Source organism: Misgurnus anguillicaudatus, chromosome 15 (genome assembly GCF_027580225.2).
Source record: "Misgurnus anguillicaudatus chromosome 15, ASM2758022v2, whole genome shotgun sequence".
NCBI classification, from domain to species: Eukaryota; Metazoa; Chordata; class Actinopteri; order Cypriniformes; family Cobitidae; genus Misgurnus; species Misgurnus anguillicaudatus.
Genome location: NC_073351.2, coordinates 10165356 through 10193276, shown reverse-complemented (window position 1 = coordinate 10193276; position 27921 = coordinate 10165356). Strand labels below are relative to the sequence as shown.

The 27921-nt window shown below is 38.7% G+C and overlaps 1 protein-coding gene across 3 annotated transcripts; it reads left to right on the top strand.

Annotated features, from left to right (window-relative positions):
- The first annotated feature begins 304 nt into the window (after nt 1–304).
- Nucleotides 305–27074, top strand: prdm10 (PR domain containing 10). Of its 3 annotated transcripts, XM_055175045.2 has the most exons (24): nt 305–1057; nt 2694–2750; nt 3425–3555; nt 6446–6607; nt 6760–6819; nt 6990–7094; nt 7177–7351; nt 7458–7699; nt 9546–9746; nt 14941–15013; nt 15179–15296; nt 15377–15494; nt 15585–15869; nt 16859–17203; nt 17286–17441; nt 17535–17714; nt 18892–19002; nt 20139–20339; nt 20488–20631; nt 20868–21038; nt 21142–21273; nt 21367–21541; nt 25666–25763; nt 25952–27074. In XM_055175045.2, the coding sequence occupies exons 3-24, from the start codon at nt 3484–3486 to the stop codon at nt 26138–26140; spliced, it is 3513 nt and encodes a 1170-aa protein (XP_055031020.2). In that variant the 5' UTR covers nt 305–1057; nt 2694–2750; nt 3425–3483; the 3' UTR covers nt 26141–27074. The 3 variants fall into 3 exon arrangements, with proteins under 3 accessions (XP_055031020.2, XP_055031019.2, XP_055031021.2); XM_055175044.2 differs by lacking the exon at nt 2694–2750 and having other exon boundaries at nt 306–1057; XM_055175046.2 differs by lacking the exons at nt 305–1057; nt 2694–2750 and adding an exon at nt 3083–3290.
- The last annotated feature ends 847 nt before the right edge of the window (nt 27075–27921 follow it).

Here is a 27921-nt window from a genome sequence, read left to right as displayed (position 1 = left end):
GCATTTATATTCACCTTGCATTGGAAGAAAAATATTGGATGCTACAAACCTGTAAACAACAGGTTTGAAAAGATTAAGTTAACTGTATTTTCAACTGCAAAAATATACTTATTTTATATACATACTTATACATTTTATACAAACATTATATTTTGGCCAGAAAATTTTTTGTTTTTCCATATGGGTTGAAATATGTGTTATTATATGAAAGTTAAAACTAAATAATATTTTCAAATTCAAAAATATACTTTCTACAATCTTGCTAGACACAAAAAAAGTGTTTGCTACAAAAGCAATTGCATGTGCATAGTTTTTAAACTTTATAATGGCATGGACCCCCACATAAGTTATAATAAACCTTTAGCGGGGGACCCATTTCCTAAAATTGATATCTGTATATTTAGATTTTGTATAAAGAAAAATTTTAACCGTGTAAGATGTCCTTTAAACAGCCAGCCTATTTACTTTATTAAAAACATGTGGCAACTTGTGTGACATTTGTTTGGTTTTATTGTGTTCTCTTGTTTACCAAGAGCCTTAATAAAAATATATGGAATTTTTGTAAAATATATAACTATTAGAAATGCGTGTGAGGGAGATGTGGACTCATGATCCTTTAAAAAATCTCATTGGTCGGTCTGGAACGTCCTTTTTTCCTCATTGGGCGCCTTTAAGCACTTCTCTTTTTTGATTGGTTCGAGTATATGGCGGAAATTTCCCATTGGCATTGACAGGACCGCATTACTGCTTTATAGCGGCACAATGACGCTTATTTGGAAATGAAAACAACCTTAACACATAAAAATTAAAATAACACCACGGCTGACAAGAATGAATAATTTTACAACTATTAAAAATCCAAGTGATATATAATGCGCAAATAGTCGCCCCGGGCCTCGCGTCGGTTGCTAGGCAGATTATGTTAATATATGCAAGGCAGCCATCTCTGCAGCTACCATTCTGAGGGAAGACCCACTGCAACCTTTTCGAAAAAATGGTCAAAACTATCGGGAAATCCACACCCGAACCTTAAGCGCGGATTCAGGATCGTCTTCCAGTAAGTGCCACGTAAAATTCACAGCCCAGTTTCAGCTAGACGGTCGATTAGAGCGTAGATATATTTTGTCGAGTGTCTTCGCCGTGCTTTGTTGTTGTCATAGTCCCACCCAAAATGGAGCCGTTTCGTGTCTTCCTTATTTTGCTGCAGAGCGCGCCGGCCGGGCTCAACTATGAGCGGGGAGCCGAGAGTCTCTGTCCTGCATTTTTACACCCCCGTCAATCTAATACACGTCATTTAAACGGCATTCGTGGACCGTAACCGGTCATTCAGGCTATCTGCTCTCGTTCCGTCAATGATGATGGCCTCCAGTGTGGGTTAATTTGCTACAATACTGGTGCGAAAGTGTTTTAGTGCCGCTGTGGGTTGTGTGGTATAGTCCGACTGGAACTCCCAACCTGCGGGCTTAAAACAGGGGGGGAGAGGTTAAAAAATACTCTCAGCGGTTTAGTCACGATTGCAGCATTTGTAATCTCCTATTTTGTCCCGGGGTTTGAAGAGGCCTGGGGTTTTACGCATTTGCGTCAGTTTTTTTCTCCCTCCGCAACCATTGGAGATGTTCTCCCGGGCCGTGTGGCTCCTCTAACGTTACCCCCGTGGAGTGATTAGACTGACCGCTCCTCCAGTACGCGCCTTTATTTGGGTTAACAGTCTGTTGTTGGTGATAAATCCCCAATAACGCACAGATCAGATGTAATATGCCTCACGATACACTATTTTATGTTATTGGTTAGTACAGGGGAGTGCCACGTAAATACCATGCTACAATAATATGGTAATCATGACGTAGGCTATCTGGTGTTGTAATCCACATGGTCATCACTGTACCATGGCACTGTCATATTAGTATGGGAAGTTGATCTGTCACTACTTTGCTCTGGTTATATGCTTACCACAGTCACTATAAACCAAATATAAAACCATTTTAAATACATTTGTAGTGAATATAAATACTCTGTTTAACAATATTTAATATCCATAAATACTCTTTATTAGTGTTGTTGTATATTAAATATATCAAGGTTTTATTTTTACAGATTATTAGCTTGGGTTTCACAGAGTGGGTCACATACACTCACCTAAAGGATTATTAGGAACACCATACTAATACTGTGTTTGACCCCCTTTCGCCTTCAGAACTGCCCTAATTCTACGTGACATTGATTTAACAAGGTCTTTATAAATGTTGGCCCATTTGATAGGATAGCATCTTGCAGTTGATGGAGATTTGGATGCACATCCAGGGCACGAAGCTCCACCACATCCCAAAGATGCTCTATTGGGTTGAGATCTGGTGACTGTGGGGGCCATTTTATTACAGTGAACTCATTGTCATGTTCAGGAAGCCAATTTGAAATGATTCGAGCTTTGTGACATGGCGCCTTATCCTGCTGGAAGTAGCCATCAGAGGATGGGTACATGGTCATAAAGGGATGGACATGGTCAGAAACAATGCTCAGGTAGGCTGTGGCATTTAAACAATGCCCAATTGGCACTAAGGGGCCTAAAGTGTGCCAAGAAAACATTCCCACACCAATACACCACCAGCCTGCACAGTGGTAACAAGGCATGATGAATCCATGTTCTCATTCTGTTAAAGCCAAATTCTGACTCTCCCATCTGAATATCTCAACAGAAATCGAGACTCATCAGACCAGGCAACATTTTTTCAGTCTTCAACTGTCCAATCTTGGTGAGCTTGGGCAAATTGTAGCCTCTTTTTCCTATTTGTAGTGGAGATGAGTGGTACCCGGTGGGGTCTTCTGCTGTTGTAGCCCATCCGCCTCAAGGTTGTGCGTGTTGTGGCTTCACAAATGCTTTGCTGCATACCTCGGTTGTAACGAGTGGTTATTTCAGTCAGAGTTGCTCTTCTATCAGCTTGAACCATTCTCCTCTGACCTCTAGCATCAACAAGGGATTTTCACCCACAGGACTGCCGCATACTGGATGTTTTTCATTTTTCACACCATTCTTTGTAAACCCTAGAAATGGTTGTGCGTGAAAATCCCAGAAACTGAGCAGATTGTGAAATACTCAGACCGGCCCGTCTGGCACCAACAACCATGCCGCGCTCAAAATTGCTTAAATCACCTTTCTTTCCCATTCTGACATTCAGTTTGGAGTTCAGGAGATTGTCCTGACCAGGACCACACCCCTAAATGCATTGAAGGAACTGTTGATTAGATAATTGCATGAATGAGAAATAGAACAGGTGTTCCTAATAATCCTTTAGGTGAGTGTATAAATGTGTTTATAATGTAGATGAACTTGTACAATCATATGTAACAATGGTGTAATGTTAATTTCTGTTGTGACATCTTCATTACAGATATATCAGTATTTATATAAGTGTGTATATATCCACAGGTGTGCTGCTAGTTGATGATAGGGGAAGGAGGTGGCCGGGGTCACCTCAGGTCATTGCCATGGATGGAAAACAGCAGACATCACCTGTGTGGAATCCAGAATCTAGCAATGACACTAGCAATCAACCTCAGGTACATCCAGAACATGCTCTTTAAAAACATCAGATACTGCCGTCCAAAGCGAAAGCGCAGTAACTACACGCTTGGTCAAAATGGAGTTAAGGCTTGAAACGAGCTTTATGACATCTGTTCTGTCTTATGACAAAGTCTCTTAGTTAAATTTTGTCCCGTTTCAGAGAAATGAGGGTGTCAAAATTGCAGTAACTACAAAATCCATGCTAATACCAAGGCAAACCGCAGTAAGTGACGTTACTGCGTTCTGGCTTTGTTTCCCTGGCTTTGACACCGCAGATACTGCTGTTTTCCCCGATCTACCTGTGCTCGTCCATTGAAGGCAATATCCTCCGACAATAATGATATAATCCGATTCAGTCGCATTGGTGTTTGTTGATTCGAACATCTCTCCACTTTTTAGTCAGCTATTCTAATTGTATTGACAGGGGTTCCTCCTTCAAAAGTTTGATAAGAGTCTGGTAAAGTTATATTGTTAGGCAAAGTTAACGGCGCCCAGTCAACCTGACGAGCGCTGCCGGGGCCGGCAGAAAAGCACGCTAGGTGAAAAAGTACACTTCCATAATAAGTGCTCTTTTTCCACGAACTAATTTTGTAGGATACTTAATATTAAAACATTTTGTTTAGTACTTCTTAAGCTATAATCTTAAGAATATCTAAGTTTACATAACTGTGCTACTTTGAGACAACATGAAAATTAACTAAAATGGGCATACTGTTAGTTACAATAATGTCTTTGGGACAAACATGTCTTTCTATTTTTAACTTGTGTTAATTTTTAACTACTGTTTTTAAAGCAAACCTCGTATAATGTAAATTAATAAATAAAAATTAATAAAATGAGTAAAATACTCTTTGTGGTAAAAGGAGCATTTTTAGCATTCACAACATGCAAACATCAATAAAACTATTACAGTTATTAAAAACAATCAAAATGTATTAAGAAGCATGAGAAAAAGTTGAGTGAACACATTTAGTTCGTAGATACTGCACTCTGCTATTGCAATAGTGCTTTAGTTGTTAAAGGTCATCCAAAGGCAGAGTGCAGTATCTGCATTTTGAGAGTCAAGGGTCACATCGGTGGTCATGTTTTTTTTTCTATAAAAATTTCTTCCTAACAAGGCATTACATGAATGCATTACCACTAATCTACCCACAACATGTTTGGCTGGCTAGTGTAAAAACTTTAAAGCCATTTTTCTCAGTTTCAGTGTTTGCGTAGATACTGCACTCTGCCTTTGGAGGGCAGTATAAAATATAGTTAGTTACCTTCATTAGTAATTGTCTCCGTAAGTTACATACATTTTTATTTTGAATGCTTCACCTGTAAGATTAAATGTTTACTCAAATTTCTTTTTGGTTGTATCTTAAATCTTTTCCCGCTAGGGATGCAAGATAATTCGCATGTGATTGTCATTGCGCATCTCGTCAGTGAAGCCGGTTACGTGATTAGTAGTAAATCGGCATCACCTGCTATTCAGATGGAGCAGCATTTACTACACAAAGCCGCAGTTCACTGACGAGATGCGCATGATATCGCATGCGAATTATCGCGCATCCCTATTTCCCGCCAGCGTTTAAAAAAAAAAAAGTTGCCAGTGCCAGCATTTTTTAAAAAGGATTTTTAAAATTTAAATGCTTTCCAGAAAATGTTCTTCTTTAACCTTCTAAGACCCGAGCTTTGGTTTGTCTTATTTTCCAGATTTCTACCAGCTATTTTGGGTAGAAATATTTTCTTAGAACATGAAGTAGCGTACTTGTCCATGTTTGTGTACAGCAGGTTCCAGTTACACAGAATTAAATATTATGGTGCAAACAACAACAAAAAAATGTGGACACTCAGGTCTTAGGAGGTTAAAGATATAAACATACATAATATCCAATGAAAGAACAGACTACGGATGGGACGATTACTGGTTTCACGATTAACCATGATAAAATGTCCTGACGGTTAGTATTATCGTTTAAAATTTAATTATCATTACAACCGTGATTTTGAAAACTTGCGGTAAATCCTGTCCAGCCAGAATTAGTTTGACGCAGGTGCGCACATGCAACGTTTTTTGCACAAGAAGGCATTTAAGGGACAATGTATTGTATCCGTTCAAGATAAACTTATTACACAGATTTATTTATTTTTACCACAGAAATCATTTCAGGGACATGAAATATTAAATTGTGATAAAACTTGTTCAAATGTTTTCAGTGTGTATCAGTTCTTTTTGAACATTTCCATCTCAAAACCATGATAATATTGATAACCGTGATAGCTTTGGTCACTATAATCATGATATAAAATGTTCATACCGTCCCATTCCTAGAACAGACCCTCTGCTTTTAAAAGGTGTGTTCGATTTCATGCGGCCACGCAAGAACCGACAGGCAGATGAGGTCAAAAGTATCGCGAGATAAGACTTATCCATTTGATTTCTCAAATGGCTCTCGTGTTACTTTGATGTCATCTGCCTGCCGGTTTTTGCAGTGCCGCATGAAGTCGAACACACCTATAGATACCGAGGCGTATTTAAAGAACGGTCATGTGACTTTTACGCACGTCAGGTGACCTGTAAATGCAAAAAAGTATTTCCATTGCAGTTTTGAGATATTTATTTTTTGAGCGACCTAAAAAAAAACACTTAACCCAAGCGTAAAAACATTTTTTCAGTATATGGGAGTTTATGCGAAAATGCACCCAATGCCGTGTTTTCATTGGATGCATTTTCCATTCGCTATTTCAGTTTGCACAGTTTGAAGGTTACTGAAAAAGCAGCTAGTATGTGTTCCTAAGATCAAACGGACAACCTTTGCGCTGCTACTGCAGTGCTCTACCACTGAACTACAGAAACACAATCTCACAAAACTAATGAAGTATGTTGTGATGGGTGTGTAGGTGCATTTTGAGGCTGGTGCAGTTGCCCAAATTGTATACAGCGGGGAGCAGTCTGACCGGACTCAGCAGCAGGTCGTATACACTGCTGATGGAAACTCGTACACATCCGTCGAGTCAGCCGAACACACGCTGGTGTACATTCACCCCGCCGATGGAACTCAGGTGCGTAAAAACGGCCAATAAAGAACTAGACTGCATGCTGAAGCCAGACTATCTTTATTATTAAAATGTTTTCAATGGCAAGTGATAGATCTAAATCAGTACAAAGATTTCATTGATAAATAAATGCATTGCTTTTTGTTTGTCCTGTTTAGACTGTGTTCACAGATCAGCCCCAGGTGGCCTACATTCAGCAAGATGGCACAACACAGCAGGTAATTGCACAGAATGTATTTTAATGTTATGTTTTTTTTAAAACATGGCATTAAACATGATACCATGGTGTTCCTTAAAATACCTCGGAGTATAATGTAAATACGATGCTACCTGAAAATGGTTATTTTGGAGCATGAATACTATTTGACATCATTTTCTGCTTCACCAGGTGACTGTGTTGCTACCGAGTGGTCAGAACATGAACACCGCAAATCTGCATGTGTTAAGTAACGTAGCTGACGGCCCACAGGCGATCTTGGAACCTGTAACACAGGTGACACTCTGTACCATAGTACCACTCATAGAACGAAAAGGTCTCATATTTCACACATAATTTGTTTTTGGTTTTTAAACAGAGCCAACTTGCTGTGACTAATGCGGCTCTTCCGAGCATAGCGGAGGTGTCGTCCAGTCCCCTGGGTGCCACAGATTCCACTGTGGATTCAGAAGATGAGGAAGACGACAGTGAAGACTCTGAAATGGACGATTGGGAACCCAGGACACTTCAGCCGTTCAACCCACAGAACCTCTGTCAGTAGATACTTAACAATGTAGCTACAGAAAATCAGTTGTACTTCCCAAGTTCATATGCTTTATTTGAGGTATGCTTGGCAAATGGTGTTGTTTCCATTCGCAGGGTGTGAAGATTGCAACAACGCTAATGCTGCTACATGTTTAAAACACGGTCCTCTCCATCCTATCCTCAACCGGCCTGTGATGTCCAAGGCCCGAGCCAGTCTTCCTCTCATCCTGTATATTGACCGCTTCCTGGGTGGAGTTTTTACCAAGAGACGAATCCCCAAACGCACACAGTTTGGACCTGTAGAGGGACCGCTGGTGCGACAGAACCAGCTACAGGACACGTACATGCATCTTAAAGTAAGAACATTTATCCTGAATAATTTTATAGCATGCTATTTTAACCTGTTAGCCCTCATTCCATTTTCTGAACCCCCCCACAAAAACTGTCATAGCCAAACTAAAATAGATACAGTTTATGAAGTCTTTGCACTAAAAGCATAAGTTTGGTCTCATTTGAAAGCAGACACTTGGAAGTTTATTAAGAGGTGAACATTAGTTACTGTCATAATGAAAAAAGTTGTTATAGAGAGCTTAAATTATTCTTTTTTATAAACTCCAACAAACATGTATGAAATATTGTTATGAAAATCTAACTGAAATTGGCCTTGGAGCAATCTAGAAATGCTCTGCAGTTAAAACCACAGGTGTGACCATGTTCTGTTTTAAATCTGAAGATGATACCTCTAAAACTCTGTATTTTATGAAATGTTTTTTAGACCCATGTCATGTAAATTTATTTAGAGAAAACAGCAAAAATGCTAAGCTAATGTTTGTTTATTTATATCTCACAACATCCTTTCAGTTTATTGTCCTAGTGCTCCGTGTTTTAAACAGACTCATTAAATAAGCATCCGGATGAGTCATTAACAACTTTTAATCCGGGATATGGCTGTCTAAATGTTTATTTTATTATTATAAACAATATAATAATTGCTCATAATTTCTATTTAGTGTTTTATTTCCTCCTTTTGTCTCAATTCACTTTCTTTTTATTAAAGTCCTTTCTTACAAAAAGAAACTTGCCTTAAAGAAGCTTTACCAGTCAAAATTATTCCTAGAAACACATATCTCATATCTCCAGACAGCAGATGTTTACAGAACAGCTAGTACGTTAGCTTAGCATACCATCAAAACACTACAAATAAAAGCATTTATAATAAAACTCACATTATAACATCAAAAGTCGAGTGCTTAAACAATCATGCGTGATCTGATGTGGCTTTGGATCATAAAATAAGACCGAAAATAAACAATTTTATGTTATTTATGCTGTTAGCTTAGCATAGCATTATAATATACAGTACTGTTATAAAAATAATAGACATAGCGTTAAAAATACAGACAAACCATATATAATCTTAATCGTGTTTATTGTCTCCATGGTTTTAAATCATCAAAACATCTTTATTTACATGTTATTATAAAAACAGCGATCGCTCGTTGCAGGTCACTGTTCAAGTTCACGTCTGACTGACAGCTGCTGCTGCTGAGCTGACTGACGTCTTATTCTTTCTATGAAAGTTTATGAAAGAGTTTCAGACTTTAGCGCCCTCCGGCTTCACGTATGAATGAAACAAACTGAGTGTGAATGACTGCAGACTCCGAGAGACTCCAGCTTGCTCATATCGCCATTTTTGCAATAAAAATGGGTGAAATATTACCCCCACTGCAGAAATTTGAAGTAAACATATAAAATTGAAGTAATATTTCTCCAAATATGCATACTTTGAATTAAAAGCCCCGATAGATGTTGTTTTATCGAGTGCTTTCATGACGATCACGGAGGAGTATTTTTATCAATGAGTGCGGCTGAGGGTTATATTTCAAATTAAAGGTATGTACAGTTTTTCATTTTCATAACGCCTGACAAAAATGAAGAAATTACTGTTACTAGGATTCTCAGATTAAAATAAAGGTCAAAAACTAAATCTTAAATCAAAACACTTTTTAATGATGTATAGTTGTTTAATGTAAGTACATTAAAACTAACAGTAATTTAAATTATGTAAATAAATAGCTCTTCAGTACATCCACGCCCTCGCGCAGGTTATCAGGTTAAAGTTATTGTTTAATATGTGTCATTTGGATCTTTGCATGGGTGCAATAATTTGATCAGCTGTGTCTTATCATTCCCTCTGTGCAGCTGTACATGTTAAACCCTGAGAAAGAGAGTGAGAGGGCAGATGACATCTGGTTCGACCTGTCCAATGAGGAGCAGTGTAACTGGATGATGTTTGTCCGTCCTGCCCAGAACCATCTGGAGCAGAACCTGGTCGCCTATCAGTACGGCTCTGACATTTTTTACGCCAGCATTAAGAACATTCAACCTAAACAGGAGCTTAAGGTGGGCAGAATAAAAGCGTTTTTACACACACACGCGCAGACACAAATTTTAGGGGTGCACAGATATATTGGCCTATAATCGGTATTGACAGATAAAGTCATTTTTTCCCACTTTTGGACATTGACCGATTGTTTAAAAACAGCTGATGATCAGGGCAGATTATATACTGCCAATCAAAAGGTGCAGAGAAACGCATGAGAACTCATACTGTGTAATTATTTTGAATTGTGTGACAATGACAACAGAATTGCAGTTTGTACACCCTGCACTTGTAGTATTTCATGACATGGTGATTCGAAAGGAGTTAAAAGCAAAAGTGGAAGATGTAAAGGTGGCCTTTTAGGCTTAGACTTTATTTTTATTAGTATTCCAGGGTAGCACCTTTTGAGAAGTTACAACTTTAAAGGTAAAATATACAGCTGCAGAAAAAATTAAAAGACCATTTCAAGACCGTTTATCTAAAGATTTGCTGACTAGATTTTTTTGACTACCTGTTTACATCATCTTTTAAAAGTGACTTGTATCTGATATCAGCATTTACACTGAACACTTGGTGAAGCAATTCAAGGTAGGCATACTGACCCTGAACAGCTTAAACCACAGAGGAAGTAAAATGTTGCAATATGCAATGGACACAGACAAACCGATTATACTAGATACTAGAGCTTTATTTCTGTAACAAGACATAAAACTTCAACATAACTACACAAGGGAAGCCATCACGCCAAAGATGCACTGTTAAGAAGAGTCATGTGATCACGGCTGGTGTCCACCTGAGTTGGCGTCATGTGCCAGCTTCGCCTTTTTAAATGACGCACCACCGGTCTCGTACACACTGCAAACTTTCGGGAGTGACAACCGCATTTAAATAAACCTAAATGTTCGTTACATGTCTGAACGTACCAAGACTCACTCCCGAAAATTTGATGATTGACACAGAGATAACCATAGCAACGGTCTGCCGTCTCGCGTGCTTATCACTCACAGCTTTGACCAAAATAATTTAACAGCATTGTGTTTAGCAATAAACATCGGTCTTGGCATTGTGTATTGTATGCTTTTCTGAGGCTGCTTCACAGCGCGTGGTCTTGCAGTGTTGCCAGGTCCTCGTCTTTTTTATACATGGGTGATACTCACGAAAACTTGGTTTTAAAAATGTCAAGCATGAAAATGTAAGAATTGCTTAAATTTACTTTTTTCCCACCAGACATTGAAAAACAAAGTCTGGAGTAAATGGGAACATTAATTTAAAAACTTTTACTTATCATTTAACACTTTTTGTAACATAATTTAAAAAATTAGTCCTAAAAAATCTCATTACCGCAACAGTCAGAAAACATCAACACTGACATATTTTCAAAATGACATGACAAACCTGAAAGAACATAATTTGGAGATTCTGCACATGCATTTAAAATCAAAGTATTATGCTTCTATTAATTAAATTAACATTTAATAAGCATCTGTTGCGGTAATGATAATCAAAATGTCGTGTAAGCATTCAGACAAGACAATATTTCAAATAAACTATAAAAAAATGATCTTACCTGGTAGCCATCTTGAAGTAACTGGTCCATGTGCTTGGTCACTCAAAATCAAACTTTATTAAAATTCTGTATGTGTGCTTAAACTGTTCTCAAAAAGTGTTGCGGAGGATGAGAACATGAGGCATGGACACATCATTTTCCTAATTTTTCTTCATTATTATTATACATGAATATTCAGTAAATATTTTTTCTGTCTTCTAAAGTAGTCTAGCAAAACATCCATTTATTTTTTTTCTTAATATTTTTGTGTTAATTTGATTAAATTACAACATAACGCATGTTCAAACACAGCCGGACACATTGCGGTAATGAGAATTTCAACAGAAAATGAGATAAAATTTCCAATTATAAATTCTTATGTTGAAATCACACATTGTGCAAGGTAGAACACAGTATTGTGTTAATTCTGATGCTTTTTAATGTTACTATATTACACATTTTAAAGCTAAAATCATTAGTGCCGTGGTGTTTCAATGGTTTCATGAGAATCACCCATTGTACACTTTTCTGAGGCTGCTTCACAGCGCGTGGTCTTGCGGTGTTGCCAGGTCCTCGTGTTTTTTATACTTCCATTATACTTTTGGCGCTTAACTGTTTATGGCTTTTGGCTCATGAAGCGATCAAGATTTTGGTGTTAATAAAGTGTGAAGGTGCCGGTCCCAATATTTTGACCTTTGAGGTAAAGCATTTGGATTTATTTTGGTTTATTATTGGACTTTTCTTTTTTTAACTACTTTTTTTAGTGCAAGATCTGACTAGTCAGCAAACGGTCGTGCCTCTGTTATTTTCTGCACCGCGCATACAGAAGACTTTTTCCCCTTCTAGTAGGGGTGTGATAAGATCTCGTGCGACGACTAAATGTGTCTCGTGAGATTTCTTGTGGAGGTGAAATGCTGCCATTTCTCAAATAAAAGACTGCATCCTTCAGAGGTCGCATTTAAACTGCATTTACTTCATAAAGACTGTTTTATTAGAGAATATAAACAATTATAAAGTCTACTAATTATTTAGTTAATCGCAAATTGTTGTAGCTAATTTGCTCACGACTTGCGAATGTAATGCTCAGTTAATGATATGAAATAAACCTTGATGACATGACATATGCAGCCTGCATATGCGACCTCCGGAGAATGCAGCTTTCTGTTTGTCTTTCTGTTCTGTCTGTTCTTCTGTTTGTTTGTACTGAGATGCGTTGTGTTTGTCTGTTGATCAGTGTCAGATCAGAAGTCTCAGCAGATTAAACCCTAGTCTCGCGTAGCCAGACCTTCAATACTGAAGGTCTGGTGTTTTTCGTTGCTTTTTCTGGACAAAGCCCGCCCACGAGCTGTTTGACCGACATGTCAAACAACCAATCACAGTTTGTTTCATCTAGCGTCACGTTTCGGACTCCCCACAATAACGAGCCGGCTGGCAACAAGTCAGTTATTGAAATAACCAGCCGCAACCAAATAGTATCTAAATAAACAACATTACTCACCATAGGACAACGTTGAGCACTTCATCAACAGCCACACCAATGAGACGATCCTGTTAAACGTCTGTTTGAAGCATATCTCTCCACTTTTTACACATACAAGCAATTCAGGAGAACCAAACTTTTAAACTCCACTAACTGCCTTAAAAAAAACTCTTGGACGCCTTTTAGAGAGTCGATGCCGCGAACTATGCATATTTTTGAGAATCCAATGTTTAGCTGATCATGATAACTGCTCATTATTATCCACGTGAACACGACTGATTCTCTTCCTCAATGGAACGTCAGAGCTTTGTTTTCCAGGGACTGAAACTAATCGCGACACTCGCGTCTCCTGGAAATCCGTTTTTTTCCAACCAATCAAAGACGACTTTAACATTTTCACAGGGTTTCCAGAAAAGTGTACGAAAAACATCAGACGTTCAGCCAACAGTTTGTGGGCGTGACGTCTGAGGCTGAGACTAATTAAACCCTCACTCAGGGATTAGCTTAAGCCAGGACTAGACATTAGTTGAATTAGGAAATATAACTAGTGTTAACAATCATGCCTTACTAAAAACATTACCTGTGTGCATTTTTAGGCAAAACTAAGGGCACTGATGTATTTTAAGATTGTCAGTGCAAGTTGTTTTCAGTTTGGACCGCTTTTACTTTTGTTTTAGTCTAGGACTAGTCTAATCCCTGTCCGGGAAACCGCCCCTTAATGTCTGCATGTTCTTGCAAAAAATGACAGTGGCGGTATCATTTCTATTGTAAAGAAATGGACATATATTAAATATTCAAATGGATTTAAACATTGTTTGACTAAAAATAAGCGTTTCTCTCCGTCGAAAGTGAAAGACAGCGTCTGCGAGACGAGTCCACTATCGCCCCTGCAGGCATTTGTTATAATACATACATAATGCTTTTTATTTATAGGCCACAAAATAAATGTAATGTGTTTGTTAATGTAATGATGTTTGGTTTTAATACTTTATTTGAACCAATTATTATTGCATCTTTGTTATTATGTAATTTTAAAGGCTACTGCTCACTTGGGTCTATTTTTTTTACCCAAAAATAACAAATTACTTCATTATCAGTTAGCAAAATAATTGTTAGGGCCAGTCCTTGATTAGTTAAAAACTTTTTAAAATAACGTGATTTCAGTTTCTTATTCATTTATTTTATCATTGAGGATTTCTTAAAAAGTGTAAGAATATTGTCTCGTCTCGTGAACCTAGTCTCGTGTCTCGTCTCGTGAATTAAGTGTCTCGTCACACCCCTACCTTCTAGTAATTTTTTTTTTCAGAAGAGAGACCTGTCATGTCCATGATGCACGTTTAAACACTTTATTAACTACTAGTTGTTCAGTTCAGTTATGTTCACACTAAGCAGAGTTTCTGTAAATGCGTTTGTCGCTACCTGAATTTTGCGTGAGTTAATTTGGTTGTAGAATGCGATTGTCAGTCCTGTAAATAACTGAATTGTGTGTGTACAGAACAGGATTAAGCATTAAAAGGTGAAGTGACAACCGAATACGACCGTCTTGACATGGGAATATCCTATTTGTCCTCTTACATTGCGGATGTGAGTGCATGTATCCGATTCATATCCGATTTATTTCCACATATGATTGAGGCCTGAAACCGATAGGAGAATATCGGAATCTAGGCACTTTTTTCTTGCTTGCATGTCCGGGTCATATCCGATCCATGCCACATGATGGAAAAAAATCTAAATTGAGTCACTTCAAACAGGCAGTGTAAATTCAGCCTAGATGTATTATTTATAGGTATGTTTCATTCTATCAACTACCAAAAAACATTTCTGCCAAATTCTTGTGCGTTTAAAACTGGGGTGAGGATTTAGCTTCCTTTCATGGTTTCAGTAAAGCACCATGGACAGATTTTGTAGATGCCGCCAGTGTGTTCGACTTTTAAATGATGCACAACGCGGACGTGCTGTTTACGACCACCTTAATATAGTGTTACTGCATCTGAATGAACATGCGTTCTATCTGACATGACGTGATTGCTATTGCGATATTGGGCTTTTAGATCATGCATCTTGTATAACGTCTTTAATTCATAAGCAAATCTGATGTGAAAATAACACAAGTGGGCCACTGTCCAGCGGTTGAGAATCACTGATTTAGATCAAACATTCAAACAGTTGTGATCTTTTGTTCTAGGTGTGGTATGCTGCATCATATGCTGAGTTTGTCAACCAGAAGGTTCATGATGTTACAGAAGAGGAGAGGAAAGGTGAATTGTAACTGCCATCTCTTATCAATAATATTAAACTGTTGCATTAATGATTATTTCACATAGCTTTTAGATATAACAAACCGTGTACAATACCATAAAATGTTTATAATGTGCCTCTGTTGCGTTTCCTCACTAAACCACACAATCTTCTTTCTGTGTCAGTGTTACGAGAGCAGGAGAAGAACTGGCCATGTTACGAATGTAACAAACGGTTCATGAGCTCAGAGCAGCTTCAGCAGCACTTAAACATGCACGACGATAAGCTGGATCTCATCCAAAGGTCACAGACATTTTCAGTAATGCCTATTAACGTATTTAATTGTATTTTAGTAAACTAATAATAGTCGTTTTTGCTTCCAGGCCAAAGGGGCGTGGTCGTGGACGAGGAAGAAAACGTTTTGGTGCTGCGAGGCGACCAGGACGTCGCACAAAATTTATCTGCCCACAGATTCCTGTTGAGAGTGCTGACAAAACACAGGTACAATACATCAAAATCTTTTGGCTGTGACCCCTTGTGGGTTAAAATCGGGCTAACCAGCTGTATTTGTTTGTCCTGTCCCTGTTGTAGGAACTGTTGGCGTCTGTAGATAAACTACCCTATGAGGAGAGAATGGATGGAGCTCTTAATGGGCTGAAGGTGGTAGAGATGACTGCTGACCCTGTGGAGGCGGAGACAGCGGAGGAGCTTGAAGCTCCAGCAGCCAATACTGAGGCTTTAGAAGACGAGGCAGATCCAGGCACCCCGCCTCCACCCTCAGAGGTCCCAGGGTCTCCGAAAGATGATCAGCCCGTAACAGTCCCTGTAGACCCCCACCTGACTCCCCAGGACATGAGGCGAGCGAGGAGGATTAGGGTAAGTGTTACCACTGTCCCGAACCCCCATATCTCTGCAATGTGGTGTGTTTAGTGGACTAAATTTTAACAGTGGTTTGTGGGGATGTGTTTCTCTTTTTCGTTGCGTGCTGCACGTGTTAAGGTGGACTTGCAGGTAGGTCTAATGTGGGCCGAGTGGAGTCATGCAATACACTAAAAGCTTATGACTCCCTACATCCCCATTACATCTGTCTGTATCAGTTCACTTCTGTATGCTCGGATCTCCATCAAGCAACAGCGTTAAAAAAACTCTCTCAAAAGTGAAAATTTGGTCACCATTTATTCACCCTCATATGGCTTTCTCTCTTCTGTGAAAGAAACTGGCCCTGTCCCTATTCGTTTACATATTGTTTTTCAGATAAGCAAGAACCAATTTAGTTTAATGCATCATATTTTAATAAACATGCATAGGCTTTGAACAAATGAAGAGCTACATTTCGGATCTACATACAAACTAGAGATTAACTGATATGTCAGCTAATTATATTTTTAGATAGGATTTGTTTTTGGCAGATATACATTTTAACAAACAACTATTGGTTGATTCTGATGCTGATACAGATTTTTGTCACTTTCTTGAACTTTTCTTATTAAAGGTTCTCAAACTTTTCTGCATCTCCCTTGTGTAGCGTGCATCCCTTTGCTTAAGTTCATGATATGAAACAATCTCAAACTTAGAGTTTGAATTAAAAAAACTACTTTCAGGCTAATCATTTATTAAGTGATAATAAATTTGTAGTTCACAGAAGAAAGGAAGTCATCAGTTCCAGCAGAAACAATAATTCTGTTTGTATTCGGCATGCGAACACAGTCAATTGTCTTAGCCACCATCTAACATACAGGCCCACACAAACGCATTGGGATACTTCCTGAAAGTTTTACTAATCTTGGAGGTGATACCTCAAAATGCCCACCCAGTCATCATCTTTTGTAAAATGTTTTCTCCATCCTCTCTTTTCCCTTTCCTAGAATGCCGCTCTCCAGCATCTTTTTATTCGTAAGTCCTTTCGACCGTTTAAATGTCTCCAGTGCGGGAAAGCGTTCCGGGACAAAGACAAGCTGGATCAGCACATGCGGTATCACGGACGGGACGGCTGCCGTAACGTGTGCCATCAGTGCGGTAAGGTTTTCCTGACAAGTGCCGCGCTCGAGGATCACCTGCAGCTGCACTCGGATCAGCGCACGTACTCTTGTTTGTTCTGTGCCGAGTCTTACGACAGGCTGGACCTGCTCAAAGTGCACGTGAGCGTTCATCTGGTCAACGGCTGCTTCTCATGCCCCTCCTGCAAGAAATCCTTTACAGACTTTATACAGGTGCGATTTGCAACTAAAAAAATTCCTGCTTGGTCTGAATTTTTTAATATTGTGTGTTTGATCTCAAATCTTTGTTGTGCAGGTAAAGAAACACGTGAGAAGTTTTCACTCGGAGAAGATCTTTCAGTGTACAGATTGTGATAAGGCTTTCTGCAGACCTGATAAACTACGACTCCATATGCTCCGCCACTCCGACCGCAAAGATTTCCTTTGCTCTACCTGTGGCAAGCAGTTTAAGGTGACTTTTGAACCCATTACATATATTCTGAGCATTCACAGTTAAGAACTATCTTTTGTTTAATTTGGTTGTGTCATACTTTCTGTCGGACAGAGGAAGGATAAGCTGCGGGAGCACATGCAGAGGATGCACAACCCGGAGCGTGAGGCAAAGAAGGCGGATCGAAACCACCGCACCAAAGCTCTGAAACAGAAGGAACCCACCACTGACTTTGAAAGCTTCATGTTCAAGTGCAGACTCTGCATGATGGGCTTCAGAAGACGAGGGATGCTGGTATTGACTCTTGAAAACTCAGTTTATCCATCATTACCGCTAGCTGTTACTTAGACCTTTTCCAGAAGTGTTCCTGAAAATAGCCCCCAATAGTGCCCTACAAAGGCAAAGTGCAGCAACTACACATTTGGTCAAAATTAAGTTAAGGCTTTAAATGGGTTAAGTGACATCTGTTCTGTCTTGTGACAAAGTCACCTGGTTCAATTTTGTTGCATTTCAGAGAAACAAGTTTGTCAAAATGTCTGACTGGCTGGTGTAAAAACTTTAAGGAAATTTTTCTCAGTTTTAGTGTTTGCGTAGATACTGCACCCAGGGAGTGTGTACACCAAAGCATTTAAACACGAAAAAGCCAGGCGAACGCCGACTGTGGCTGCTTGCTAACGTTTTTTTTTCAGTTAATCGCTTTCGTTGCTATGATACTTCTGCTTTGTTTATCGGATGCGCCACTGTTTTTGGACGGCTAAGTGAAAAGTGAGGGTTTCGCCCAAATTTGATTATTTTTCAACTCTGGGCACTCAGAGTGGAAAAAACACCAATGGGACGCTTCCATTTGAAACAATTGAAAACATACGCTGGCTGCTGGCATAAACGCCTTGGTGTACACACCCTGTTAGCCTTTGGACTATTTGAGAAAACATGCATTTTAAAGTAGTGTCTGAAATGTCATACTGGAGATTATTGAGTTGAGTGCAAGCCCAAAATACATCACAAAATGTAAAACTCGACAAGCACCCGCTAAGCATTTATTGCCCGTGTCTCAATTCGAAGCCTGCAGCCTCCGGAGGTCACATTTGTTGGCTGCACACGTCTTATTTCAGAATGTTAACAATTATAAATTTGACGTTAATCATAAATTGTTGTAATATGTAATATTTAGTTAACTTTAACCAGGCTTGATGACGTATGCAGCCTGCATATGCGACCTCCGGATGCTGCAGCCTTTGGTTTGAGAAACGGCCATTGTGTGAGACATACGCCATACGATTTCCTGCACACAAGATGGCGGCCGCAGTGTGTCTGCATAGTCATGGATCAAATTCACTTTCATTCAAGTGGACTACTTTAATAATGTAGGAAACGTTTTAGGGGGCCAATGTGTTTTTTGTGACATCATAGGCCACCTGTAGCTCCTGTGGATGTTTTAATGATGTGTATAAATGTGATTGTGTGCGTCCAGGTGAATCATCTGTCTAAACGACATCCTGAGATGCGATTAGAGGAGGTGCCTGAGCTGACCCTGCCCATTATAAAACCCAACAGAGATTATTTCTGCCAGTACTGTGACAAGGTAACATGTGATAAGATGCTGTACCTATTCAACAGTATTGCATGTTTTGCTTAGTGCACACATACAGATACAGTATCTGTGGGTGCTGTTCATTTTGGTTGAGATTTCACAACCCCCTGGGCTCGAGATCATTATCTTGAAAAAACCTTTGGCAACCCAATATACAGGTTACCCATTTCTGCATACTGCTGACTTCATAGCAGAGTAAGCAAATATAGTATACAACTGTGTGCATACGCACAACCGGCGCAACGTCATAGAATGTCTCTGAACAGGTTCACGCCCACTTTTGGGGGAAATCGCACTAGACGTTCCATTGGCTTCCATTCAAAATAGCGGAACAAAGCAACCTTCGTACACAGCCGGCAGGCGTAAATAACTTATGAAATCACTCAGATTAAACATGTTGAGTAATTATCTGTCCACCCTGCCGGCCATAGAGCGCGAAAGATAAATTAACATATTTAATTTGGTCAATGTAAAAACATGTCTCCTTCATTCTCCCAGCATCAAATTTGTGCAACAACGCTCCCTATTGGCCAGAGGTGTCTTACCCGGACATTTACTCGTACCTCATCGAGTCAACAGGGAAGCAAGTGAATGATTTTACTTCGTATTTGAAAGTTACTTTGTATTTATTTATTATGTCTTTATATTTAGAGTAATGAGTGCACTTTTCCGTCCAGTCATACAACTAACTGGCTTAGCGATATTTCCAGCAATCACTGGATGGCGTTGTTACACAAAATTTGACGCTGTGAGAATGAAAGGGACATGTTTTTATATTGACCAAATTAAATGTGTTAATGTACCTTTCGCGCTCTATGGCGGGCACGATGGACAGATGGATACTCGGTATGTTTGATCTGAGTGATTTCGTGGGTTATTTGCGCCTGGCGGCTGTTTAAAGACGTTGCTTTGTTCCGCTGTTTTGAATGGAAGCCAATGGAAGCGCTGTTTTTTATCACCGAAAAGGGGCGGTGACGAAATTTACAGTCAAGTTCCCGGATGTGCCGGTAGTCCGTATATTGAGAACCACTGAGCTACATGTATACCTTTTCTCTCCATACTACAATGCCCTTTTACAAACATCCCTTCAGTACATGTACCCCTGTTTACCTTCTTAACTCTTTCAGGTGTATAAAAGTGCCAGTAAGAGGAAAGCCCACATCTTGAAGAACCACCCCGGGGCAGAGTTGCCCCCTAGCATTCGAAAGCTGCGTCCTGCCCTGCCAGGAGAGCCTGACCCCATGTTAAGCACACACACCCAGCTGACGGGCACCATCGCCACCGCGCCCGTGTGTTGCCCACACTGTGCCAAGCAATACAGCAGTAAGGTACAAAGTCACCACTGAGACGCAGATACAGTAGTGTTTGTGTATGTAATTCATTAGAAAGGCCACTAGGCTGGCAATTAGGATTTTAGGAATTTGAGTGCAAGTCAGTTTAAAAAGTGATTGCTTGTCTATCTGCGTGTTTGTTTAGACGAAGATGGTCCAGCACATTCGTAAGAAACATCCAGAATATCAATATAACAGCGGCAGCATCATCCCGGCGCCTCTGGCTACTGTCATCAGCAGCACACCGGCAGTCATAACAACAGACGGGAGCACTGCAGAGGCCGTGGTGGTAATGAACCATACACACTTGAAATTATATACTGCAATGCCAAATTGACTTGTGAATATTCAGTCTTAAGCCATATAATCATAATAAAGCATTTAACGGCCCCGTGGTATAATTGAAAATAGTGCATGCCCGCTTTACGTCATGCCACATTACTACCCTGAGTGTGCATTATTTTCAACGGCCCGTCATCAATTATTCTTTACGTGTACTGTAACCTCATGACATGTTTTCTGTAGACGACGGACCTCCTGACGCAGGCCATGACAGAGCTGTCCCAGACCCTGACTACAGACTACCGCACAGCGCAGGGGGATTTCCAGAGGATCCAGTATATTCCAGTATCTCAAGCAGGAGGAGGTTTAGCACAGCCACAGCACATACAGCTGCAGGTTGTGCAGGTGGCCCCGGTAAAAATATTTCTTACTTTTCTGTTCCAGTCCCTTTCCTTTTCTTATTTTTACCACATTAGACCTGATTTCACTGTCTCTAATAATTTCTCTATGTGTCCAGGCGTCCTCTCCTCACTCTCAGCACTCTACGGTTGATGTGAGTCAGTTACATGATCCACACAGTTACAGTCAGCACTCTATTCAGGTTCAACACATACAGGTGACTGAACCCACAGGGACGGCTAATGCACAGGTGAGCACAGAAATCGTGGCGTTTACTTGTTTTTTTGCCAGTTACTCGATAGCAACCCCTAGTTGATTTTGACCCCTCCAATCATCTTATCAGGTGACAGGTCAACCTCTAAGTCCCTCCTCCCAGCAAACTGCTCAGGAGCTTAGTAGCACCCAGCTGACTCCTGTGACCATGTCCCAGGGCCAGACTCTACAAACATCTACTAATCAAACACCAGGATCCGCACAACACGCCTACCTACCCAGCAACTGGAACTACAGAAGTTATCGTAAGCATCTTTAGCATAGAGAATCTGCTATATGTGACCCTGGACCACAAAACCTCCCATTAGGGTGAATTGTTTGAAATTGAGATGTATACATCATGAATAAGCTTTTCATTGATGTATGGTTTGTTAGGATAGGGCAATATTTGGCTAGGATAGATACAACAATTTGAACATCTGAAATCTGAGGGTGCAAAAAATCCAAATATTGAGAAAATCGCCTTTAAAGTTGTCCAAATGGAACTTTCATTGAACATGATCTTTACTTTAAGTCCTGATGATTTTTGGCATAAAAGAAAAATCGATACATTGACCCAAACAAGGTGTTTTTGGCTTCTGCTACAAATAGAGGGTATGCACGTGACATCACCTTCGGCAAAAGTGACTGCGGTTACGCCCACTGAGTGGCAAAAGACAGCGGCAGCATTTGAGTACAGTGCGAAGTCAGCGAAAACACGATGAAAACACGTCTAAATGGGAAAAAGCTGTTGTGCGATAGACTGTACAGATTGACAAGAATTCGGAGCTATCGTTTTACAGACTGCCAAAAAACACCGAAAGGAGAAGTAAATTGATCGTTCATGCCGACGTCCACAGACCACAGGTGGGTTGATAAGTTGCTAGGGTCACTATCAAGCAGAGGTTTTACTTTCTACTTAAACGTATTTTCTACTTAAACAACACAAACACCCTAATAAAGCACAGATGCTTGGAAAATTTAACTAATTTAAAGGAACAGTGTGTAGGATTGTGGCCAAAACTGGTATTGCAATCACAAAACTTGTGGCTAAAACTGGTACTGCAATCACACAACTGGTGGCCAATACACAAAATGACAACATAAACATCAGTTGAGGGCTGCAACTCCACTTTTTAAATGACAATATCCTGGCCAGACCACTGTTGTCAATGATATAAGTATTTGAAATGAAAATGATTTCTTATTGTCTAGTGACATATCAGGACCATTTTATGATTAACTGATATAAATTTCTTACATACTGTTCCTTTAACTAAGTATTGTCCCCCTCTGCTCTCAAGTCCAACTAAATTCAATTTAAGTTGATAATAGTCAGTTTTACTGGCGTTTTTCGCAGCAGCCGCTATGAAAACAGCCATTTTGTTGCACGTTTTGCCACTCAACCAGGCGAGCTCTCGCGTGGTCACGTGGAAAAGTGACGTCAATGCATACCTTCTATATACCCGTGGTCCACAAAACAGTGGGTCTCATTCACTAAGCATGCGTACGCACAAATTTGTGTGTGAGATGTGCATATGGATGTTTTCACAAACAAATCGGGATTCAACAAAAACTTTCGTATCAAAATGTCTTCTAAATGTAGGCGAAAATTCAAGAAAACCTAAAACCACTTATACGCAATAATCACGCACGCTATACTCAAATACTAGGCTATAATTATAGTGTTTATTAATGTTAAAATATACATTTAATTTACATGATTATATTTTATATTAAAATATTTTCTATATTATATATTATTATACATGATCTATATTATTATTATTATTATTATACATTACTATAGTCTACTTATTTTTTTCTACACATATAAAGAATATGCATGTTATGACAAATCTTCACGATTTCCTTCCTCACTTTTTAAATTTCTATATTAAAGCGTCTGCTTAATGCCTAATGTAAACGTCATGTAAATGTAATGAGAAGTCCAAACGTCAATCACTTGATCTCCTGTCTGTTTTATTTTAGATAAAGATGCGCGTCTCTATCATATTAATTAAATGGCATATTTGTTAACGCATCCAATACTTCTTTAATGTTACTCCGGTCGGTGGACAGCACTGGCTTCCTCCAGCGACAGCAAAACCTCCCAAATAAAAAATGCTAAGCAAAACGAAAAAAAGCTTTTTTGCTTCTTTGACAATCTGTTCTAAAATATTCTGTCGACTAGTGCTGCGCTGCAGAAAGCCTTTATATGGAGCTGGTTTGGGCGTGTTTTATGCAAATTACCAACCTCGTGCAATTGGGGTGCACCGAAATTTCGGTTGCCGAAAATTTCGGCCGAAAATGGCATTATCGGTTTCGGGCCGAAATACAAAATCCAGCCGAAAATGTACACCGAAAATGAATGTCAACCGCGCCCCTTTCATCTGTGCGCTAGCGCTTCACTCAGCCTCACGGTGATCAGTCGTCTCCCACCCCTCCCCTTCGTGCTCAAGCAGGTTTCACTCAGGGTCCAGCTGTTTGCACGCGTCTGCAAAGATTAAGAATGTCTTGATGTGTAAACTTTAGAGAGAGTCGCGCTATGTGTCTCTTACTGTAATCCATTAACGTACATTTGGCGAATAAAGCAATGAAACACAACGTAACGTTTTTATGTGGAGCGACTGTTCCGCTGATTGGGATTCACCATCAGTCTCTGTATATGCATGCGTTTAAGTGCCCTTAAAGCCGAAAGTATACTAGGGACGTCCGCGTATGCGCGCCATCATTTTCGTCATCACTAGGGTCCGCGGCCGGCCGCGCGGACCGTCCGCGTGCAGCCCAAAATTTGAGACCGCACGGACAGTGTGCGCACAGTCCGCGTACAACATCGCATGCGCGTGAAAATATTTAGACAGGACACTCCACTACAAACAATTATACAAAGGAAATAGACAGCATTTGCACACATACTAACGTTTTTCTAATTTAATTTTATTTCATCCATAAACAGAAAGCTGTGGAGCATGTGTGTTACCATATTTTTTGATTCCTGTTCTTTGTTGTCTTTTTGTTTGTTCTAAACTGTGTTTGCAATGGTGGATCGGTTTCTTTTCTTCACCTATCCTAATGTTTTAATGTACTGTAAATGTCTCCAAATCAGTGCTGCACTAGAGTAATAATTTGAATAGAGACGCGTTAAAAAAAAAACAAGCAAACATAAATTCTCTCTGTTATTGACAGGGCACATATAAACAAAATTCTCTCCACAGTATTCTTTTTCTAATAAAAACATTTGTTTATGTCTGTATAGATTACAGTCAGATTAACCTACTGAAGTCTGTGTCCTTAATGTTGATCAAACAACCCATGACAAAGAGACAAATAGCTCTAAAAATAATATATATAATTTATTGTGTTATGATTAATTTAATTTGATTTCTGTACCTAATGCTAATTTCAGACCTTATTAATGTACAACTTTGTTCTCTTTTATAAATGTTTGCAATTTCTTTATTGTTTATTAGATTTTTCCCACCTGCTTTTTGCTGATCCGAAAAATAATCTGATCTGTGCCTCAAAAACTGTAATGTGATCCGAACTGTGAGTTTTTTTTATCCGTCACACACCCCTAGTAAAGTTAGCACACAGTGATAGCCATAAATGCAATTGTACTAATAATTGGCATAATAATTTATTTCGGGGTTTCGGTTTCAATTTTTCGGCCTTGGTTTCCTGTTTTCGGTTTCGGCCAAGAATTTTCATTTCGGTGCATCACTATTGTGCACGCGGCCGCTCATGTAGAACACTCCAAATTCACTAACGTAAGAACAAGTAGAAGAACAAACTCATGTGCGTACGCACATATTGTTAATTAGGCATAAAGTTTTCGTGAGAAGTTTAAGTGTGCGTATAAATATGAAAAACATATGCAATTATTAGTGAATGAGAATCAGTATTTTTGTCCTTTTTTTGTACAAATATCTATAATTCTTAAATCAAGATGTATTTTCTTGATGAGCAAAATGAGCTAAGAAAATAAGTGTAGTTTTTAGACAAAAAAAAATGTATGTGAATTTGTGTTTAAAACCAGCAAAAAATCTGCCAATGGGGTAAGATCTTGAAACAAGTTTACTTTTTTCTTAGACACTTAATTCAAGAAAAATTCAAGATTTTTTTTTACCCCTTTGGCAGATTTGTTTTGCTTGTTGTAAGCACAAATTCATTTAAATTTTATATTTTTTGTCGACAAACTAGACTTATTTTCATTTTGCTCATCGAGAAATGCATCTTGATTTAAAATTTTCTAGATATTTCTACTGAAAACAAGACAAATATGCTAAGTAAGAAAGCTATTTTTTTCCAGTCCAGGATCACATATGCATTTTAATAGTTGTGAAATGTGATGTTACAGTAACAACATTATTTGTCTTCTGTATCAAAGCATCTGAGATCCAGATGATGACTCTTCCTCATACTCAATATGTGATAGCAGAGGCCAGCACCCCCGTCACTGGTGCCACCAACAGTCAGGTCAAAACGGTGAGTCGCTGAGAGAGAATCAGATACTGTTTCAAAATAAAAATCATTTCCAACAACACTACACTATAACCAGTGAACAATACTGCATTTTTCATATGGAAAACTATTGAAGATACCACACTGACTACCACATTCAGAGTCATCTGTATGTTACTTTACAATAATGTCATGTATGTTGTACATTGTAGACACATTATGTCATCTCTGAAGGACAGACTGAATTGGATGGTAAACAGGTGAACCCATCCACCTCAACACAGGTTAATCCTGACTCGCTTGAGCAGTCCAACGTCAGTCAGCAGACCACCACACAGTACATCATCACAACCACCACCAATGGGACAGGAGCAAGTGAAGTTCACATTACTAAACCCTGAGCGAGATGAGAAACTAACAGATTTCTGATTTTCTTGGGAAATAGGGAGTAAATGAACAAATTGTTCAATAGTGAAAAATGTTTTTTTATTAAATAAAAACACTGGAGTGGTCAACTGTGCTTCTAGATGCCCAAACAGGTCCAATCATGTATCATTTTATTTAGACATCTTTTAATATATGTTTGCCTTCCCTGCTCTTTAAAAGTATGCTATTGCTTATGTTTAAGTTATTGTCTTTCACTAAGACTAAGATAAGAACCTCAGAGCTGTATTATTAATGTTTTCCCACAGGTAAAGGGTCGGCTGCTGTGGGTCTTCACTAGATTTTGTTTTAATATAATTATTGTGAACAACACAATAATACAACACCGTTACAGAGCAGAAATACATTTTTGTATCGATCAGTGTTGGTGTCTGACCTGATCCTTGTCAGCCCTTGAGTTATAGATTAAAACATCTCGCATATTCATGTGATCTCATTTAGAAGGACTTAAGAAATGAAGTGTTAATGATGTGAGAGCAACATTTACAGATGTATTATATGATGATGATATAAGATATAAGTTTATGTAAGGAGTTAAACTACAGCTTTACAATAGAAAAGCATCTAAATTCTCAATTCTGTGGATTATCTGTTTGAATGAATATATTTTTAAAAAACATGAACTTTGTGATGTCTGTGTTTATGAACTTGGGTTTTGCACATTCACCAGTGGGGTACTGCCTCATCCTTTTGACCTGAAAAAAAGGGAAATATGCCTATCATTAACTATTTATATAGAGACAAACTTGTACAATGTAAAAAAACTATCTGTACTATTCTAAATATTGTTGTAATTATTGATGGGTTATGTACAGTCATGCACCTCAGTGTCGCTGGGTTGGTTTGCCCCGTTGTCTCTTGTGATGGGAAATAAATGTGCTTTTGTATACATCATGTTGTCCCTGTATTTTAGTCTTCAGATCGCTCGTTGGTTCCTATAAGGGACTCGGCACAGGACAGAGAAAAATAATACAGTATACTGTAAAGGATGATGAATTAAGGCATAATGTATACACTGCAAAACATTATTTTCAAGAAGAAAGAAATCTTAATACTTTTGTCTTGTTTTCAGTAAAAATATCAAAAAATTCTTAAATGAAGATGCTTTTTCTTGATGAGCAAAATTACCTAAGAAAATAAGTAGTTTTTAGACCAAAAATATCAAATTTAAGAGGTTTTGGGCATAAAACAAGCAAAAAATCTGCCAATGGGATAAGAATTTTTCTTGAATTTAGGTTTTTTTTTTGCTTGTTTACTTTTATGCACAAAATCACTTAAAGGGATAGTTTACTTTAAAATAAAAATTCTGTCATCATTTACTCATCCTCCTGTTGTAAACCTTTCTGAAATTTATTTTTTCTGATGAACACAAAAGAAGATATTTTGAAAAATGAGGGTAAACACGCAGCAGTAAGTGACTATAGACTTCCATAGTAGGAATAAAAAATATGATGGAATGGGTACCGTCAACTGTGTGCTTACCATCATTTATCAAAATATTTTCCGAGTCATTTATCACAATACTTCCAAAATATTTTTTTCTACTATGGAAGTTTATGGTCACTTACTGCTGTGCGTTTAGCATCATTTCTCAAAAAAAAAAAAAAAAAATTGTGTACATCAGAAAAAAATTTCATACAGGTTTAGAACAACATGAAGATGAGTAAATGATGACAGAATTTTTATTTTAAAGTGAACTATCCCTTTACATTTGATATTTTTGGTCTAAACACTAGAC

Bases quoted from the DNA above. Each gene is read 5' to 3' on its own strand.
- prdm10 (XM_055175046.2), top strand. From the start codon at position 3,254: ATGAGAAATAGAACAGGTGTTCCTAATAATCCTTTAG. The intron at 15,014-15,178 runs GTGAATTGTAAC...TTTCTGTGTCAG, and splicing joins TACAGAAGAGGAGAGGAAAG to TGTTACGAGAGCAGGAGAAG. The intron at 21,039-21,141 runs GTAAAAATATTT...CTATGTGTCCAG, and splicing joins AGGTTGTGCAGGTGGCCCCG to GCGTCCTCTCCTCACTCTCA.